The 18,922-nt window shown below is 33.0% G+C and overlaps 1 protein-coding gene across 1 annotated transcript in view; it reads right to left on the reverse strand.

The window, feature by feature from the left end:
• Window positions 1–2,583: 2,583 nt before the first annotated feature.
• Window positions 2,584–18,922, reverse strand: part of LOC121419276 (nephrocystin-1-like) — a 32,072-nt gene continuing 15,733 nt past the window's right edge. The window contains exons 13-29 of the mRNA XM_041613665.1: window positions 16,344–16,374; window positions 14,529–14,571; window positions 13,694–13,778; window positions 13,093–13,260; window positions 12,339–12,391; window positions 11,916–11,990; window positions 11,419–11,491; window positions 11,022–11,059; window positions 10,764–10,849; window positions 10,362–10,438; window positions 9,022–9,042; window positions 6,702–6,801; window positions 6,125–6,237; window positions 5,530–5,603; window positions 5,111–5,155; window positions 4,675–4,791; window positions 2,584–4,113 (exon numbers count right to left, since the gene is read on the reverse strand). Coding sequence (XP_041469599.1) covers window positions 3,964–4,113; window positions 4,675–4,791; window positions 5,111–5,155; window positions 5,530–5,603; window positions 6,125–6,237; window positions 6,702–6,801; window positions 9,022–9,042; window positions 10,362–10,438; window positions 10,764–10,849; window positions 11,022–11,059; window positions 11,419–11,491; window positions 11,916–11,990; window positions 12,339–12,391; window positions 13,093–13,260; window positions 13,694–13,778; window positions 14,529–14,571; window positions 16,344–16,374 — 1,349 coding nt within the window. The 3' untranslated portion in view covers window positions 2,584–3,963. The remainder of the gene's footprint in view (window positions 4,114–4,674; window positions 4,792–5,110; window positions 5,156–5,529; window positions 5,604–6,124; window positions 6,238–6,701; window positions 6,802–9,021; window positions 9,043–10,361; window positions 10,439–10,763; window positions 10,850–11,021; window positions 11,060–11,418; window positions 11,492–11,915; window positions 11,991–12,338; window positions 12,392–13,092; window positions 13,261–13,693; window positions 13,779–14,528; window positions 14,572–16,343; window positions 16,375–18,922) is intronic.

The raw sequence follows: 18,922 nt of genomic DNA on the forward strand, positions 1-18,922 counted from the left end.
AATTAGTACATTTGGAGCTTTATTTAGGGAGTTAGAGGAAAAAGAATGATTTTGCATACTAATTACGCATAAATTAGCATAATCACTTAATAGCAATTCGCATGAAAAAAATTACTATACAATCTTGTAGATTATGTCCCAGGCAACATGCGTGCCAATTTTCGGCGATATCGCGCGGTCGACGGCCGAGATCTTAAGGGGGGGCCTGGGAGGCCCCCCCCCCCGGCCATATGAACAGCCAAAATACCCCGGCCTAGATAGGGTTAACATGTTCTATTTAATGTCAGAAAATGGTATGTCTGATCGGTCTCTGTGGGTCAAACAAAGCTAAAGGCATGCCTATACATGTAGGTAGCATGTTGTGATATACATACACATTGTAAGATGGTTTCGATCTAACTTTGATGTGAACATCAGACCTCATGTGCATGCATGGTTAATTATCGCCCATACACCGGACCTTTGCAAATGCATTTATGCACTGATTGCTTCGAATGTGCTTAAGAGCTTCATGTTCAAATTTCACGAAACATACTTTCATCAAAATGGACCGTGCTTTGAAGCAAAAGGGTGAGGGAGGAATCAACCTTACAACCTTAGAAGGTAAGAGAACATGACCCTGAATACATGAAAATTTAAATTTATCATAACTGCGCACTGATGCAAAACCAAAAGCAATGTGGGTCGAATGTGCTGAAGTTATTGTCAAATGAGGCGCTTATACCGTCAAAGCTTCAGAGACGCCTTAACATAAAACCAACACCTGAAGAAAAGCCAAATTAGTGTTTAGAGAGGAAAAAGGCTGGATTTACTTCACAGCAGAACACTTGCGTACAGATGGGGGGGGGGGCTCTTGGCCCCGGATATTTATTGACTAAGAAAAAAAAAAGAGAAAAGAAAATAAAAGGGATAAGGGTGAAAGATGATAATATTTTTTAATATTGTGTCAATGTCTATCACAAACTTATATTTTTCAAAATAAAAATGTTGAAATTTTTGCTTGCTCGCCATGCTCGCTAGCAACATTTTATTAATTGTACGTGATATGCCATATCAAGCCCCATCATTTTTTTTGCTCATTACGCCACTGCATCCGAAGATCTTAAAGTTACGCACTGATATGCTCTTTATAATTGTCGAGACACTTTGAGTCGAGTTATATCCTTTTTTTTTTAAAGTTTGGTAGGTGGGCCTATAAAAAAATCTGAGAGTCAAAGTGGTCCTCGAGTAAAAAAAGGTTGAAAAGCACTGAAGTGAAGGCACTGTTGTTTAAATCCATTGAAGATTATTGGTATATTCAATAAAATTGGGGCAATGTTATCAACATTAGGGGCATATTCAAACTAAGGATACTTCACATGGCATATATATTAACAAATCAAATACAATTTGAATGCAAAATTATGTGTATTAATTAGGAAAAATTAAAGTTTACACTTCGCCTTAGTTCTAACTTGGGTTCCAATCTTTAATAATATTAATAATGGTGGCTACTTATATAGCGCACAGGTCCACCTTTCGGTGCTCATGGCGCTTCAAGGAAAATAAACACAACAGCAATATATACTTTAAAAAAGTATATATTGAAATTGATATTTGAACTATACAGTGCGTATCAAAAAAAAGTTTACACTTTGAAAAAATCCTATAAAATTATACATTTGTAATATCCTGAAGATTTTTCCACATTTTAACATTGGTACAGATCCATGTAATCAAATGACGATATAAATGTCGAAAAATATTTCCGCTTGAGTGAGCACCACTTACTTTTGAAAAGTAAAGTTGGTGAAAAATGATTTGCGCAGATTCCCGCAGAACTTTGAAATAGTTATGCGAATAAAGGTAGACCTTAATCATGAAGAACATGTATAATTCAGCTATTAGAATTGATTTGAAGTATCATTAACCTTTTTTGACTTGTTTCCTTGCCCGAAACACTTCGAAGAGAGCATTTCACCCCACCCCTCTCCCCCACATACCGAGGCCATCGTGACGATATTTGCTTTACACTGAGCTGTGATTTACATGGAATGGCTTAAGCTTAATTTTCATTTTGTTAATCGTTGCCAAGCTTGGGAAAAGTGTGGAGAAACAAGTATTGAATGAAAAATAAAATGTAAACCCACTTTCAATGATAAAAATTTAGTGAAATAATGCTGGAGATGTCTGATATAAACTTTTGTTCAGATTCAGTTATGTCCTCAGATCCAGCTGGCACAAAAAGGGTAAAGGTTGTGCTTACTAAGTGTTGAAATTTCAATTTGGGTGGCAAAATCGTTACAAAATGCTTGAATGTATCCGTCATATTTCAACTGACTAAAAGTGCAAGGGAAATGTATGAGAAATGTTTCGCAGGGTAAGTTTGATTTCGCTGTTTCCCCTTAACACAGCATGAAAACAAGCATTTCTGCGCAAAGTGATTTCTGCGAGCTTTACAAAAATGGACAGTGCTCACTCATGTGTAACATTCTGACAAAACTTTTACTTTCATTGGATAGATGAGACCCAAACCCAAGATTATATGTGAAAAAATTACCCACATGTTGTATATTTTTTAATTCCCAGGGCTTTTTCAAAGTGTAAACTTTTTTTTGATACGCACTGTAGTACAACATGAATCTAAAACACAAATCAGAGAATAAGTAAATAATGTGTTATTTTAATACAAATTTACTATGAATTTGAAATAATCTTGTTTCCTGAAATTTTTGTTTTACCATAATCAAAACTCACATATATCAGTATTAAATAGCAGGTCCAAAACATTTTAATATTTACAAGTACATTTTAAAAGAATTTAGCATCTTTCCCCGAGTGTAACAGTTTACAATACAAAATTCAGTGCAGAATGCAACGAGCACGGTGATATTCTCATTTTAAGTACATGGCAGATTCTCATTTTAAGTACATGGCAGTTTACAGATCCATCTGTAATTATCCCTTACAAATGTGAATTACACACAGCTGACAACCATTTTTCTTATCCAACAGCAGAAAAAACACTACAACCTCATGATTTTTTTCATCTTTAAAAGATGAGTATTCATTGAAGGGAATTCTGATGTATTATTTTGAAATTTTAATGTTTATTTCAGATATTTTTGCTCATTTTTTTTCTGTCAAAGAGCACCAAAGAATACTCTCAACTTACATGAATCCCTTAAATATGAGTGTACGGACATTTGAAACTCAATGGGAATTTGGAAATACTTGTACTTTGTCAAGTACTTTGTCAATCCTCCCCCTCCAAAAAAAAAGAAAAAATGTTGGCAATAAAATCAAAATACAAGTTGGCATCTCTGATAAGAATTGATTCGGTCCTTTGCTTTCTTTTTACGCCCCTTACGCGTCTTTCTTCAGCGTAAACCACAATTATGTCCATAAAGACTATAGGGTCCATGCGACAAATCCAAAGAACTAATCTCAAAATAAAAGAGATAAGGGATTTCAGTTACATGTTTATAACATTCTTTCTCTGGTATTCTAATGTGATTCAAGTCTTTCAACTTGTACAAATTTCCATCATGTCTTTCATCCCATCAACAGGACCATTCCTCCATCAGGAACTAATGAGGTCAATTCAATCCAGTTCTTGGAATGAGGTATCCAGAAGATCAAAGGCAATGGATGTGCACAGATAGTTCTTGTATTTACTCCAGGAGATTGGCGACAATGGGCAATAGTAATGAGGCCGATCACTTCAATAGATCAGATGATTGGAGGTAATATCTCTTTGGTCAAAAAGAGTGCACTCTATGCCATAAAAGATGAAAGGATTTGGAGTAGAACAATCACTACAGTTATCTAAAGGCATCCATGAACCATAGTTGTGTCAACATGACCGATCTCCATCTTGAACTAAACATGAGGCAAGATTGAATGGAATGGACCTTCATTGTGTGACTGTTCTCTATCCTGAGCTTGGAACAAGGCAAGGATTGATCCCTTGGATGAGGACAATCACTTGAGTTCTTGAAAGGAGTCAAACAGATTGAAGGCCACCTCTGTCATGTCAAAAGGAGTGTGTTCTCCACCAGGAGCCAAGAAGGAGGCAAGGATCCCTTTCTGTTTGTTTGACTGAAGAAACTCTGAGATCACCTGCCATCTCTCCTGCAAGTTTCAAAAAGAGTGAAAACGACTAATTAAATATATTGGATGAACTTAGTTTTTAAAAATGTATTATATTACAAAGAGTACAAAATATATACCTCGATCATCAGGAGAGTTACTCGATGATTCAAAACAGTACCAGCTCTACCTCATTGGCAACTGGAATATGTTGTATAAAATTAACTTATGTTTCATAGGATGTCAACACACATTTAGATTGTGACATAGGGGGCAGTGGTGATGGTTCCTCTCCAATGTATGACAAAGAAGCATATACAGCATATATTCCAACTTTTCAAATTTTATAGTCTACATCAATTTCTTAAAACATCACATACAGAACAAATAAGAGAGTCCATGGGTAATAAGGACTAGAGCTCTCTCACCATGTTCTAAATAGCTCTTAAAAATTGCAAAAAAAGAAGAAAAAAAATGATATCAAGTTCAATACAAGGTTTAATTTGGGACAAATAGAAACATAAAAACAGCTCCTACTCAGAAATCACCCCCCCCCCAAAAAAAAAAATGGTATATTCTGTTTGAAGTAATCCAATTACTTACAATGTCTCTGTCTTCATCAGCCCACTTGTAAGGAGGTAATGATGGTAATCTCATAATAGGATACACTGAATCCATGAAGGTTGTCATGAATAGCTCCTTCATCTGCTCTGGATTCTTCTGTAACAACAAACAAAATCATATTTAGTTTCAGTTGTGTTAGGAAGACTTTTGGCATTATTTAATCCATATTTAGGTCATTTCTAAAGGTTACTCACACAATCGCTTACTAATTCTGTGGATATGCTAAATAGTGGTTTAAAAATGTTTAAAAATGTAATATATATATTGTTACAATAGCCTCCATTCCATGCAGCTATATGAAAACTCCATTCAGAATGATCTATGCATGAAGACACTTGTTTTGGATGTATAACAATAATATGAAATACAGCTAGATAGTAATAGGTATAGATGTAATCAGAAGAAAAGGTTTTACCTTGTCAATCTTCTTGTTCTTAAGTTTCTTGTCTGCCCAGCAACTCTGTATGATATTGAAAGAAAACATATCAGAATATGTGAAATATATAATGTGTGAAGTAGCCATCATCATTTCACTCCATTCATAACTTGCTCAATAATAGAAAAACTTGTTACAGATCTATTTCAGGACTATAAACATAAGATCTACCAGTGTTATAATTCTTTAATTTCTTTCTCTCTTTTTTTCATCATCATTTTGCATTATATTTTTCCAGGAAAATTTTCATTCAGGTAATGAATCATAGGGGAGACTTGTGATCTGTGGAGCTGTATTCAAATTGAGTCCTGCTACAGAGGAATTTACAAGGAGAGATTCTTTATTTTTGTAATTAAAAGAACTGTTTTTCATTTTGTATAAATAAATTGATGACTTACCCTTAATGCATCCATGATGTCAGGATATTTTGTGGCTTCAGGAAAATTTGCCAGCACTGGGTCATGAATCAGATCTGAAAATTAAAAAAAAAAGATGAATATAAAGAATAAATATCCAGAGTCTGATACCTAGAGCTCATCCCACACTACACGATATGTCTGTGACCCGACTTTGGATACAGTGGATGCAGAAAGTGATATAAAAAAATCATCATGACATATAAAACAAGCAAATTTCTAACTACTATATGACCAATGACATCAATATTTATAGACAACCCCATTTGATGGTATAACAGTGAAAGGGATTTCTACTTGTACAGGTGTCATATCAGTCTTCTAATTGGCTATGAATTGAAGTCACTCCAAACTTAGGTTCACAGTAAAGCAATAAAAAGTCTTCTCCTATTCATTTTTAACCTCAAAAAGAAGAGAAGTTTTATTAAATGCAATATGCCAGTTTGAAATCAAGTTGTATACAGCTTGGTATGTGCATGCAGTGAGCTTATATGACTCCGTAATAACACAAAATAGTTCAAAGGCGATGGATTAAGGTAAACAAACTAAAAAAAAAATTTTTTATGAAGAACTGTACCTGCATTCTGGAGATCTATCCTATCCCGTAGGACCTCTACAGCTTGAAGATTACGGAATATACTGAGGAATGGAAGGTAGCTGAGAGAGCTGACAATCGTTTCTGGTAACATGCTGCAAATAAAAGATCCATTTTATTATTATATTACACAGTACATTACAACTATAACATGCAGTATATTACATTCATTGCATGTAATATAACGTAAGTTTATAAAATTTGAATGAAGTAACACAAGAGCTTTAAACAAATCAAATTTATTTGTCTTTAATTATTATCTTTTAGAACACATTATCATAACATCTTAAAAAAATATAGCAAAGAAATAGGAATAATGGTTACACATTCTTGAGTTGACACCCAAAAGAATTCAAATTACTTGGTTTCAGCGACAATAGATTCACAAGAGTTCCTTGATCATATCCTGCTACTTCAAAATTCATATTTCACAAATTTCTGTAAAGCTGACTGAATAGTAGTACACAGCTACAATCTTCCATTAAAATAAAATGACATAAAAACATATTCCTGCATACCCTGAAATGAACAAAGAGAAGGATAGAAATACTGAACTCACTCTAACAGAGGTTTCTGTTCTTTGGTTGGTGTGATGAATTTAATCTGAAGTCTTGGTTGCTTGTTTGCAGACATCATTGAACGGAATTTACTTGAGCTGCCTAAAGATTTTAAGAAAGCGATTTAATTTGAAGTAAATACAATCTTGCCTTCTTGAAACCCAACGTTGGTTACTGTAACTTAAATAGGTCTTGTTTAATCTGATTAAATCCAATTGATGATCAAGCTTATCTTGCTTATTTTCAAATCAATTTAAAGCTATAATGCTTTTTGATCTTTATTTGGAAGTTAATATTGAAAAAATGCTATCTATCTTTTTAGAGATACAAATTACTTATATCATAGTCAAGGACTGTATTTTCTTTAAAAAATACAAAGATGAGTTATATTAAATATTAATGATATTCAATTTCTTTTTCAGCCAAATTAATTTCAACTCATCCCCCCCCCCCCCCCCCCCCCCGCCTCATCTTTACACAAGTACCATCAGGCTCTTTAAAGACTTTAAATTCAAAGGGTTTGATAATTAAGATTTGAAGGGATTGCACAAATGGAATATTCAATTAACAGAACACAGCAGAGAAGTGAAGTTAAATTTTAGTGAAAATTATCAAACTGAATTTAACAGCATATACCATGGAAATACAAGAACTGTTACAAGAATACCAAATGTCACATTTAAGTGTTCCAAGTTTGAAATATTAAAATAACCACGAAAGCTGAAACATAAAATTTGAACAGGTGATATGTGCAAACTAGTGCAAAAGGTGTCAGAAACTGTAACATACATTAAAAAAAAGAGTTATTTTTTAGCAATATTTTTTCCTCACTTTAAACAATTAATAAGTCTATAAAAAAGGAATAAAAAGGCATAACAATGACTGGATTTCTTTGGATTAAGTTGCTCAACTGCCTTATTTACTCTTCAGGCTTGTAAAGAAATGGCATGATGAAAAATGAAAGACCACAAAATGCAATGGAAGTTTGTTTTTCAAAATGGAACATGACATATAAACAACTCCTTTGGCAGTCTCGCCTGCTTTGTGCGATTCAATATAGCAATAGTGCTGACTTTGAAAACAGCTATTGAAAAATTATTCACAAAAGAAAACACTCATATGATAATAAAATACTATGTCCATTGACCCAACATGACCTTTGACAATAATCATGTGACCTAAGGCATGTGCAAAACATACTTCATAATATGTTTCATGAACTACATGTATAGATCCATAAACTCTCTACATGTAAGTTATGATTTCAATTCAACAAATACCCCCAACACGGCCAAAGTTCATTGACCTAAAATGACCTTTGATCTTGGTCATGTGACCTAAAACACACACAGGATATTCAGGGATACATGGTTACTCGTATGTCCAAGTTTCATGAACGAGATCCATAAACTTTTTAAGTTATGATGACAATTCCACAAATACCCTCAACATTATCAAAGTTTGTTGACCCTAAATGACCTTTGACCTTGGTCATGTGACCTAAAACTCGCACAGGATGTTCAAGATTACTTAATTGCTCTTAAACTTGGGAAGAATGGATCTTCGGTGATACAATATTACTTGTCTAAGTTTCATGAACTAGGTCCATATACTTTCTAAGTGATGACATTTCAAAAACTTTACCTTGGTTAATATTTCAATATTGATCTTCCCCAACATAGTCTAAATTCACTGACCCTAAATGACCTTTGACCTTGGTCATGTGACATGAAACTCAAGCAGGATGTTCAGTAATACTCGATTACCCTTATGTCCAAGTTTTATGAACTAGGTCCAAATACTTTTTAAGTTATTATGACATTTCAAAAACTTAACCTTGGTTAAGATTTCAATGCTGACGCCGCCGCCGCCACCTTCGGAAAAGCGGCGCCTATAGTCTCGCTCTGCAGGCAAGACAAAAACAGATATTTACTAAACTTGAAAGTGTGAAAATAGCAAGACACTGGACCTGAAAAATTCTATGAAATATAATACCAACTGTCATAAAACATGACATTTAGTATCCACTTGATTCAATTCAAACGTTAACTTTGTGATTTAACAATGCTAAAGATCTTTCTCACTTTATGTACTTTCTCTATAGGTACTTTTAGTTTTGTCTCCCAAGATATTGTTTAACCTCACTTGAATTTCATCAAACAAAACAATTAAAATGTGTCCTTCTTTCTTTTAAAACCCAGAAAATTAAAAACCAACCAAATAGATACCTGTTTATTCCAAAACATTAAAAAGGATTGAAGATCAGAAACCAAGGCCCATCACAGGGTATTTTGATCACATGTATAAACAATCTCTAAATACCTGTTGAACTTGTTGAATCTTCTAATTGTTTGAAATGTAAATAATATGTTTAATTAATAATTTTACATAAAGCAATGTTAGAATGAATAAAAAATAAGGATGATCTGTCTTTATTTCTCTGAACAATCCTTACCTTCAGCCTCTTCACAGAAACAAATGTAAACAATGAAAAAAGTAGATAGGAATTTCAAAATTGATCAGTCATCACATAAAAATAATAATGTCATAACTAACCTGGCAAACTTAAAGATAAATTCCAGTTTTGTTAACAATCTCAAAATGACTTTTTACAGAATTGACCACCTAAGTGTCTGTTTGTATGAATAAAACATATGTGCCAAAGGATTCTGGAAGAAATTGTGTAATTGCTGAGAAATAAGTGCGGATTTGGTCACTTCCGTCGGGTCTTTATTCCAGCAATAATAATACACTGTCCCACATGTGCCTATCTGCTGTGTTGGTGATCTTCCGTGTGAACATTTTTCAGCGTAGATTTCAAGATTTCACAAAGTTCAGTTTATGTAACTGTACCAGATATAGATCCTTGATGATATACTGACAATTAAGCCTGGTTTTACAGACTTTCTCATAAAATCAGTGTTTACTGCAACTACTGGCATTTCTCTTTAAATGTGATATTTTATCATTTCATTTACTTGATTCATGGAAAGCACTAATTAGTTCACATATATACATGTTGCTTTTCACATCTAAAATAAGATCTACAATGGTATAATCTCAAATTAATCAACACTGAATCTTGTAAGGTTCCAGTAAAAATAATACAAAATTTTAATAAAACAAGTCTGGGTCATGTTTCAAAGAGAGACAAGTAATGGTGTAATCAATTGTAATTGATCAATGAGATTTGCCAGACCTAATTCTGTCTAACATAAGATTAATTGTATGTCTCATGTAACATAGCACTGGTATTTTAATTTAACATAGAACTTATCAATACCAGTGAAAAAATCAATAGTGCCATTTTATTGGCCACTTTGCTGATAAATACATAATCTTAGCTTCAGACTTTCATGAACTGCTGACTTACCTGTAATCTTTAGTTCCATTAAGAGAATGTGGGGGTGTTTTTACTGCTCTGTTATGATTAGTACCCAGGATCTAAACTGATTCTTCTTTTTCAACCTAATTCCATATTTTGACACAAATATATATTTCGAATGAGGAATAACTTGTTGTTATCATTTTCATCTTAATCAACCCATTTTAATAAATTCCTTCTAAATAATTTTAAAAATCATAAGACAGTAATGAAAAAGTTACACACTTTATACACATTTTAATGTAATTTCAATTAAAGGCACTGAATAGTGACTTACTTCTCCTACTGATGGAGGGGTCAACTTCTACTTCCTGTTCATAGGGCGTCCCACCTTGCACTTGAAGGTCATACATTCTGAAATTGTAAAAATCTGCATCAATCCTCAGTCACATAAAACATAGTGATTTTATCTATTCAAAGTATTTCTTCAAGGTGTTATAAAGACAAGGAAAAAGCCTAATATAAGAATGATTCAACTCTAAAGGAATAAATCTAAAGTATTTAATCTGGTTTTGACATCAAGAACAGGGTTGACTGGATTTAAAAATTTAAGAATTATCTAAATAGATGTCAAGCTTTATTAAAACAAACAAAACAGACTACATATATGCTTACACTGTGGCATTCCACACTCCAGTCTTAATGAAAGACCTCTAGGATCTGATATGACCTGACTTACTTATTAACTATTGGTGCTCCAGTTGATGTATCATAGAGTGGTACATTGACCCATCCACAGCTTAATTCTCCTTTCTCTCCAGTTTTCTACATTAAGAGACAAGGTAGTGCAAAATAATCATATTAAACATAGCTCACAATCCCTGCACTATATTGCAACTAAACTAAACATACAATTAATTTTCTAGAAAGCATCACACATTGAGCCAAGTTCACATCTAAATAATGTATAAAGGCTCTCTGTATTTTACGGACTTACCGGTCTCACGTACGAAAGACACAGTTCAAATAGAAGACCTGTAAATTGAAAATGGAGAAAGATGTAAGGTTTAAAGATTACAGAGTAAGCAACAATGGTTCATTGATTTTTCTTTACTTTGCTCTATACATTTTTAGATGAGTACACAATGGCAGACATCTAGACTCTGTAGATTCTACACTGTCTATTACAATTGAAATACAATCTCCTTGAATGATATTAATGAAGATTTGTTAACAAGCTATAATTGAATATTTCACTTTTATTTTTTTCTTTAAGAAAATTGGATAGTCACAAACATACTCACGCATGTGTTTAATATCTTACGTGTACGCGTAATAGAAAATATCATCATTATACTTAATAGTTCCTCTACAACTGTTATCAGCCTATTTACCTATATTTTCTTCTGTATGAGATGACCGTATAAAACAATCTCCATCTAATATACTAGGTAGTAGGGATGTAACCTGCAGTTATGTAATGAAAACATTGTAAAAAATGTATCAACAAAACAAGAAAGAATATTAAGATAAAACTGTCTTAGATGATCAACTTTGCTAGTGGACTGATAAAAAAATGTAGCTTATGTGAGTTGTCTTCAATGATTACTCAAACTTTTTATTAAATAGAAAGATCTATGGAAGATGAATTGGAATGTAATGGATTTTCACACATTTTCGATAGATTGTATCAAAATGATTACACTCCACTGAATATTGAATATAACTTTGTAAAAAGTATGCCCACTAACCATCCAATTTAATACCAATCAATCGGTTCTACATGACACTCATACAAAAATACATTCAATATACAATTAGAACATGTACAAAATCTATAAATATCATCTTCCCACTTCAAATATAAGGATGTTTTCATTTAATTGATTACCTTTGGTGAGAACCTCCATGTCTTAGGATCATTTTTGTTCCATGTGGCTTGTATGGTGTGGATGTTACTGAGAATCTAAAAAGAAATATAAGCAATGAACGAGAACAGAATAAACACAAGCATGTACACTTACAATGATCACTGCCAGTGTCTTGATGTATTTAATCTTCTTTATCTCAAGTAATAAACTAATATAGAGCAGAGTGTAAAAAATATGCATAATAATTCAAATATCCAAATTACAAAACAAGAATATATGTGACAATAGTGACATGCGTATTGATTCATACATATTATGATACAATGCATGCACAAAGCCTAATACATTAATTAATTTTAAAAGTTTCTTAGTGAATCATGTTGTATTTGATATATTCAATATATATTTCATCTCAACAGAAATAATATTTTAATTTACATTACCTTGTCCCCATTAAAGAAACAGATTCTGACATGCCGACTTCGGATTTCAATTCCTGAAATAAGAAAAAGAATGATGCCAGGACACAGTAACACATCAATAAGATTCTTAGATTTTTAGAAGCGTTACCATGAAATTTTACTGACAATTATTATTACAGAATAAAAAATGAAAAAAAAAAGCAATATAAATTCTTTATATTGACTTTAACCACTAAAAAGGTCAGCATTATTTGCCAAAATTCAAAATGAATTTTTCAAAAGGATGTCATCATCAATAAGATCCCCAAATAATAGTTATCATGGCAACATGGATTATATGCCAATCAATTCCTACCTCTTAACTACACAATTTGGATTAATCTCAGTTTGAGTATAATTAGAATTTATTGTAACACTTCATGCGCCAAACACTTGGTCTCTGTTATAAGACAGATATACTGGAAAAGTAAAATACAATGATACTCTCATGGCTTACATGGTAAGTACAAACTAATTTTTTTTAGTTTTAACCCACACTCCTATGAAACGCTATCATTCATCTGCCTTATCACATCTTGGTATTATTATTTTTTTTTAATTCTTGTTATTTTATTTTTCATCCCATTTTCATTGCAGAATTAAGATGATTTGTACCTGATGAGTGGGTTGGCAACAAATACATCATAAAAAAGTATGATCTAATTTCATTTACTAAGAACATCACCATATCAATCCCTTAAAGAGATTATATGAGAATTAAAGATGACTAACTAACCTACACCACAAGCAGGCATATTACGGACCATGAGGATGGTCAAGATCTTCTGAAGACGGACTGTCTTAGCTCGTATCTGGTTCTCATGGGGAGACCAGTTCAGGTCCTGGAACCCTAGACAAGACTCTGTGAAGCGAGGCTTTAAGAAGTTGCACAGAGTGTAGGCATCTGCAGGATAAAGATTAACACACCATTGATTTTTATCAATCAGATTACAACAAAGAATAAGTGAAATAATAAGTCATACTAAAAAATCCCAAACTAAGATAAGGCTATCCTGACAGACGAACATATCTAAAATCAGAAATTATGCATCGGATTAAAATGGTGATCTGACAAATCTACTCAGAAGTTACCAAAACATACACTTAGGAATTACACAATGGCCACTCAAAAACATCTGAAGATTAAAAAAAAAGCATGTCATCTATTATCTACATACTCCCTATACTTACCATCCTAACAATTATTTCAGGGAATTATAAACACGACTTAAAGTGCACAGATGGACTAAATAATGTAATTTGTTATCAATTTTGAGTATTTGTTATTGAAAATAGGTTTGATGAAACTGGGGCCTTTGATTGCAAGACAAACAAACCTGACTTGAGATGTCTAGCAGTAGTAGAAGGTCTGAATCCAGCTGGTATAGCACCCATTGCTGCTAATACATCAGTAACTCCAGTCTGTTGAATGATAAAAATCAATATAATATCATATTGATCTAAATCATGCATACTCTAAAGACAGCGAACTATCATAAGAAACCATTTGCAGAACATAATTCATCACCAGCATTATCATATTGATTGAAAGCAACAACAACCCCCCAAAATAATTTCAATGAATAGATTTCAAAAGTGTAATTGTTGAGAGCATTGTTGGCTCAGTTGGTAATGCGTCTGAACGTTAAAACCAAAGATCGTGGGTTCAAGTCCACCCTGGGCGGATGACTGAAGCCAGTGCGTTGTGTGTAAACGTCTCTCCCATGTTTCATAGAAGCAGGCTATGTTACAATGGAAAACACTCCATCCCTCCGATAGGACGTTAAATGGAGGCCCCGTGTAGAGGAGAGTCACCACCTTTGTACGTTAAGAACCCACTGCACTATTCGTATAAGAGTAGGAGGAAACCCCTGTGTAGTGGTCCACCTGCACTCCCCCAATCAATTATATCTGTAGGAGAGACATGCGGGTCATAGTGGTTCAGTTCGCTTTTTACCTCCCAGGCACAGGTGATGCCAAACAAATAATAATAAGTAATCATTTCCTTGAATCTTATTTATGAAATCATTCCAGCTATTATGCAACACCTATTACAGAAAAGAACGAATAGTTCTAATTTTTTTAAAGGCTGAAAACTAATCACATATATTCACAGATTTATCTCACATTGTTCTTTAGTTTATGGTACATAGTATATAATTGTTCACATACCTCAGTAACTGACTTTCTAAGACCTCTCCATAGCTCTTTACCACTGTATCACAAGAAAGCAAAATACTATGATTTACCCACTATAATAATAATAATAATAATATACCCAATACCATCAGAAGCAAGAATGCTAAATATTGAATTAAATGTTCATTAAGGTTTCCTGCCCCTCTCTGATCCAGTAATATATTGAATCATTTATCCAGTTTCTCTTAAAAGACAAATATCCAGGATGAAAAAATCTTGGTAATAACTGTATTTTTTTTACCATGAGCAAACACATAAAATAAAGATGATAACGTTTTTTATTTTTTTTAGATATTAACTTAACAAGTAACTCAGTGTCAATATCTTTTAAACCTGAAAATAAGCCTCTATATCAGTAGATTTTAAACCCCTATCAATGGATAGGCAGAATATCCGATTACCAACTAATAAGGAGAAGATTTAATTTGCTCTTGACCCTTGATGCATAATGTACAACTAATTATTCTACATATAACAAAGGCAAAAAGCTCCATGAAGTGTGTGCAGCAAAGCAACATGTGCAAAGCCACACAATTTAAGTGCATGATTTGAACCAAATGCAGAGGTAAAATAAAGACAAAATCACATCCCTTTCTCCGAGAGCACACTTTAAGTGGTGCCATACACTGTGATGAAAAACATATTGAATTATAAGAGATATTGAATACCCTCTAGATGCCATAAAAACCATGCCAACAAGTAGGAGGTGAAAAGGTGACAAAACTTTTGAAAATCTTGAATCTGACAAATACTCCATGATTTGAGATAAAAAGGATCTCATATGAGTAGCCTGATCTGACAAATAATGAAAATTGATACTAATGCAGTGGACCTTCAATAATAGCAAAGCAAGGGACATTGGTATAGGGATGGGGAGGGTTTGCTTATGGGTGTGGGTATATTTTCATGCTAATGTCATTTCTAATCAATGTGTATGGAATAAACACTAAGATTTTGTAGGACAAAAAAAAATGAGGGAAGGTGGGTGGGGGGTGGGACTGAATGATATGTAGATTCTTAAAATGACTAAACTTGATTCTCACCTTCCTTTGCCTCTTATACGTTTTTTTCAAATAAATTAATCAAAGCTAATCCAAAACATGCACCAGTTATCCTAACAAAAATTAGACCTCTGTCTCCCAAATAAAAAGCCAACGTCAATCAACCACCTTATGTTAGACCTACCACAATGCTATCCACTAGCTATAAAGTTAAACAGCATTCTTGTAAATGAAACAGTAAGATGACCTATGGCTATGAGTCATGCACATAGACAAAAAAGGCATGCATGATCTTCTAAAATTAAAACTGATTTTTCTTGGGGAAATTTCATTTTTACTTTGATGCATGAATTTCATTTTCAAGTGTGGGGGTAAGCCTTTTACTTTAATATGTATAAGCATGTAGAATTTCTCACAATCAATACTATAACCTTTATGAAAATCTTAAATTTGAATATCTGATGAAAATTGTTACCATGGTTATCACTAAGAGCAGAATTTATAGAATATTTCTTTAATAATTACACAAGACCTTGGTCGTCAGATTAGTTGTTTTGCAGCATCACAAAGTATAATCTTATGAGAATAAAGGAGAATTATAAAAATTTCTATCCACCCATCATCAGAGTGAGAAAGGACCGAGGTGTGTATGTTGTACACACATTCCCAAACATAGCAATATGTGTTAGTGATGGCAGGATAGCAATGAGGGTACAAGCAGAATGAAAAGCTGTAATCTACCCAACAGACATGATGCATCATTCCAAGAAAGATCAAACTTTTATACCTCTCATTCAATTCATCCTGCTGTCCACTCTCTAAAGAAAATGTTAATTAGATTTTATAAAATATTAATGCAACAACATGGGAAAATATCAGTAAAGATTAATTATAACAGGAGATTACACCTAGTATAGCATTTGTATGAATCAGTGTTCACCATACTTTATCTTAAATGATTGCAAATCAAACCAGTAGTATTAATTATTATATTTTTTGGTGGTGTTTTTTTTTTTTTTGGTAAAATCCAATTGCTGTGACTAAGGGCACTTTGCAAGAAAAGGGAGATGCTTTTGAACATGTTTCAATTCATCAAAAGACGATCCAAAATGGTCGCTTCTGATTGGTTGAAAATCAAGTTGTCTTTGATTTTGGAGAAACATTCAAATGTATCTCTTTGTGCAAATGGACCTTATGTAGAAAATACTTTTCCCATTGATTTGTGATGATCACAGTATTGAGAACACTTTCATTTAAATGCAAACAAGGTGTTTCTTATATAAGGCCAAGTAAAAAAAGAAAGTAGTTGATCGTCCGGTTTTTTGAGAGCGGTGATGAGGGAGGTCCTTACTATTTGCTATCTTGCTATTTTTTTTAAAAACAAGGAGGCATTTTCTCGGCCCTTTTTTGACATCAGTGATGAGGGAGGTCCTTACTATTTACTATTTTTTTTGCTATTTTTTATTAAAATAGTTGTCAGGCCATGCCAAGCTCGAAATATGTGATCGATGCATGCTCAATATTAATAATAAATGAGTAGAAATGTATATATATATATATACATATATATATATGCATAATATACAATTGATTGGAAATCGATGGAAAATGTATTATGTGATAAAATTCTATTGATGTATTTATACTGATGTATACCGGTACTGTATTGTAAAACAAAACGTTCATGTCAAGTGAATGATTTAAACATTATTCTTGTAAAGGTAAAATGCATGGGGGTGGGGCCATTTTATTACCATGGAGCCATGTTTAGTTTTCCAGAGCCAATCTCTTTTTTTTTTAGCTCTGGGCATGGTTTCACATCGCAGTTTTCCAGCTGCTTGTATATTCATTTACATGTTGTTTGATACTGTTCAATTTTTATTCATTTTTAATTGACATCAAATGTTAAATGATGATTGAGTTAATTGTTAATTGTTCTCATGGGCCTAATGTTTATTATTTTCTTGTTTGTAACTGTAAGTGTTACTGTTAGATACTAATTTTTACAATTTTCCATCAAATTGAATAGCTCAAGGAAGAATAAAGTTTATCAAATTTGAACAAAATTGGCACTTCTTGGAATCCCATTAATTATTTTAAATCTTCATAAAGAATAACCCACTTGAAATTATTTTCTTAAATATTTGATGCACTGCCTGCTGACGTTAGAAAATTCAATTCATTTCACAAATTCACATCTTGCGCCAGCACAGTCAATAACATCATCCCAGCACACAAGTCATGCATTACCCAACAGAGTCACAACAAGCAGTCAATCACCGTAACACACATCGAAGTACAGGTGCTATCACTCACCAAAAACCCCGCCGAAATACAAATTTACGTCATTAAAATTGATTTTTCTGCGCCATACTTCCAAAGTATGCGACGGATTAGTTCAGATTCAGAAAGTGGGGTCCCCGAAAATGCACTAAAAATGAAGAAATCCGTGATCTTCCCCGAGTTTGCAAACTTTATTTTCACGCTAATTCATGATGGTATCTTCAAAATTCCAATAGAAAAACAAATCAGAATTTTTTTCTTTCTTGCAGTTACGGCGATATCGGACTTTGCAATTGTTTTTGAAGTTGCGAGAGAGTTCCCAAAGCACATGAGAGTAAATCGCTCGCCAATTTTGTGATTTTTTTCGCTATGCAGCAGCCATAAAAAATAGTAAATATCAAGAAAATTGATGCTGCAATTTTTTTTTTTTTAGCCAATTTTTGAAAATAGTAAATATCAAAAATTTCCATGCGGCGGCCAAAACAGATGCGCGCGAGGACGATCAACTACTTTCTTTTTTTACTTGGCCTAACAACTCTCACAATACCAGGAGCACGGTAAAAGACTACTTTCACATTTCAATTACCCATTATTCTTTTAATTTCTTCAATAAAATCTGCACAAAGGTGCGCTCATTGTTAGCAATAATTTGCTCTAAGAAAATGCATCTTTATTTATTCATTTTTTTTTGTCTTTAGACAGAATGAATCAGTAAACATTGATATCAATGTGTATTGCAAACATAATCCACACATATACAAACTCCTTGGGAATAAAAAAAGTTGAAAAAATAATGGGTGTATCAAATGGGCTCTGGTATAATGAGAGTTGTGTGTAAACCAGTGTAATGTGTCTTTTATCAATCAGTGAAATACTGTAACATTATGTATTTCATGATTGAAATCTATCATATCATATACCTCCTTGGTGAGACAGTCTCTGATGGTTCTGTAAAACCAAAAATTGTACAAAGTTATAAAACAACAAATATAATGAAAATATTCCTGAAACTTTTATTGGTACAATTAAAATAATTTGCAAGAAATACTAATTAAACACACACCAATATATATCTTGCTTCTC

This window comes from Lytechinus variegatus, chromosome 7 (assembly GCF_018143015.1).
Source record: "Lytechinus variegatus isolate NC3 chromosome 7, Lvar_3.0, whole genome shotgun sequence".
Taxonomy (NCBI): domain Eukaryota; kingdom Metazoa; phylum Echinodermata; class Echinoidea; order Temnopleuroida; family Toxopneustidae; genus Lytechinus; species Lytechinus variegatus.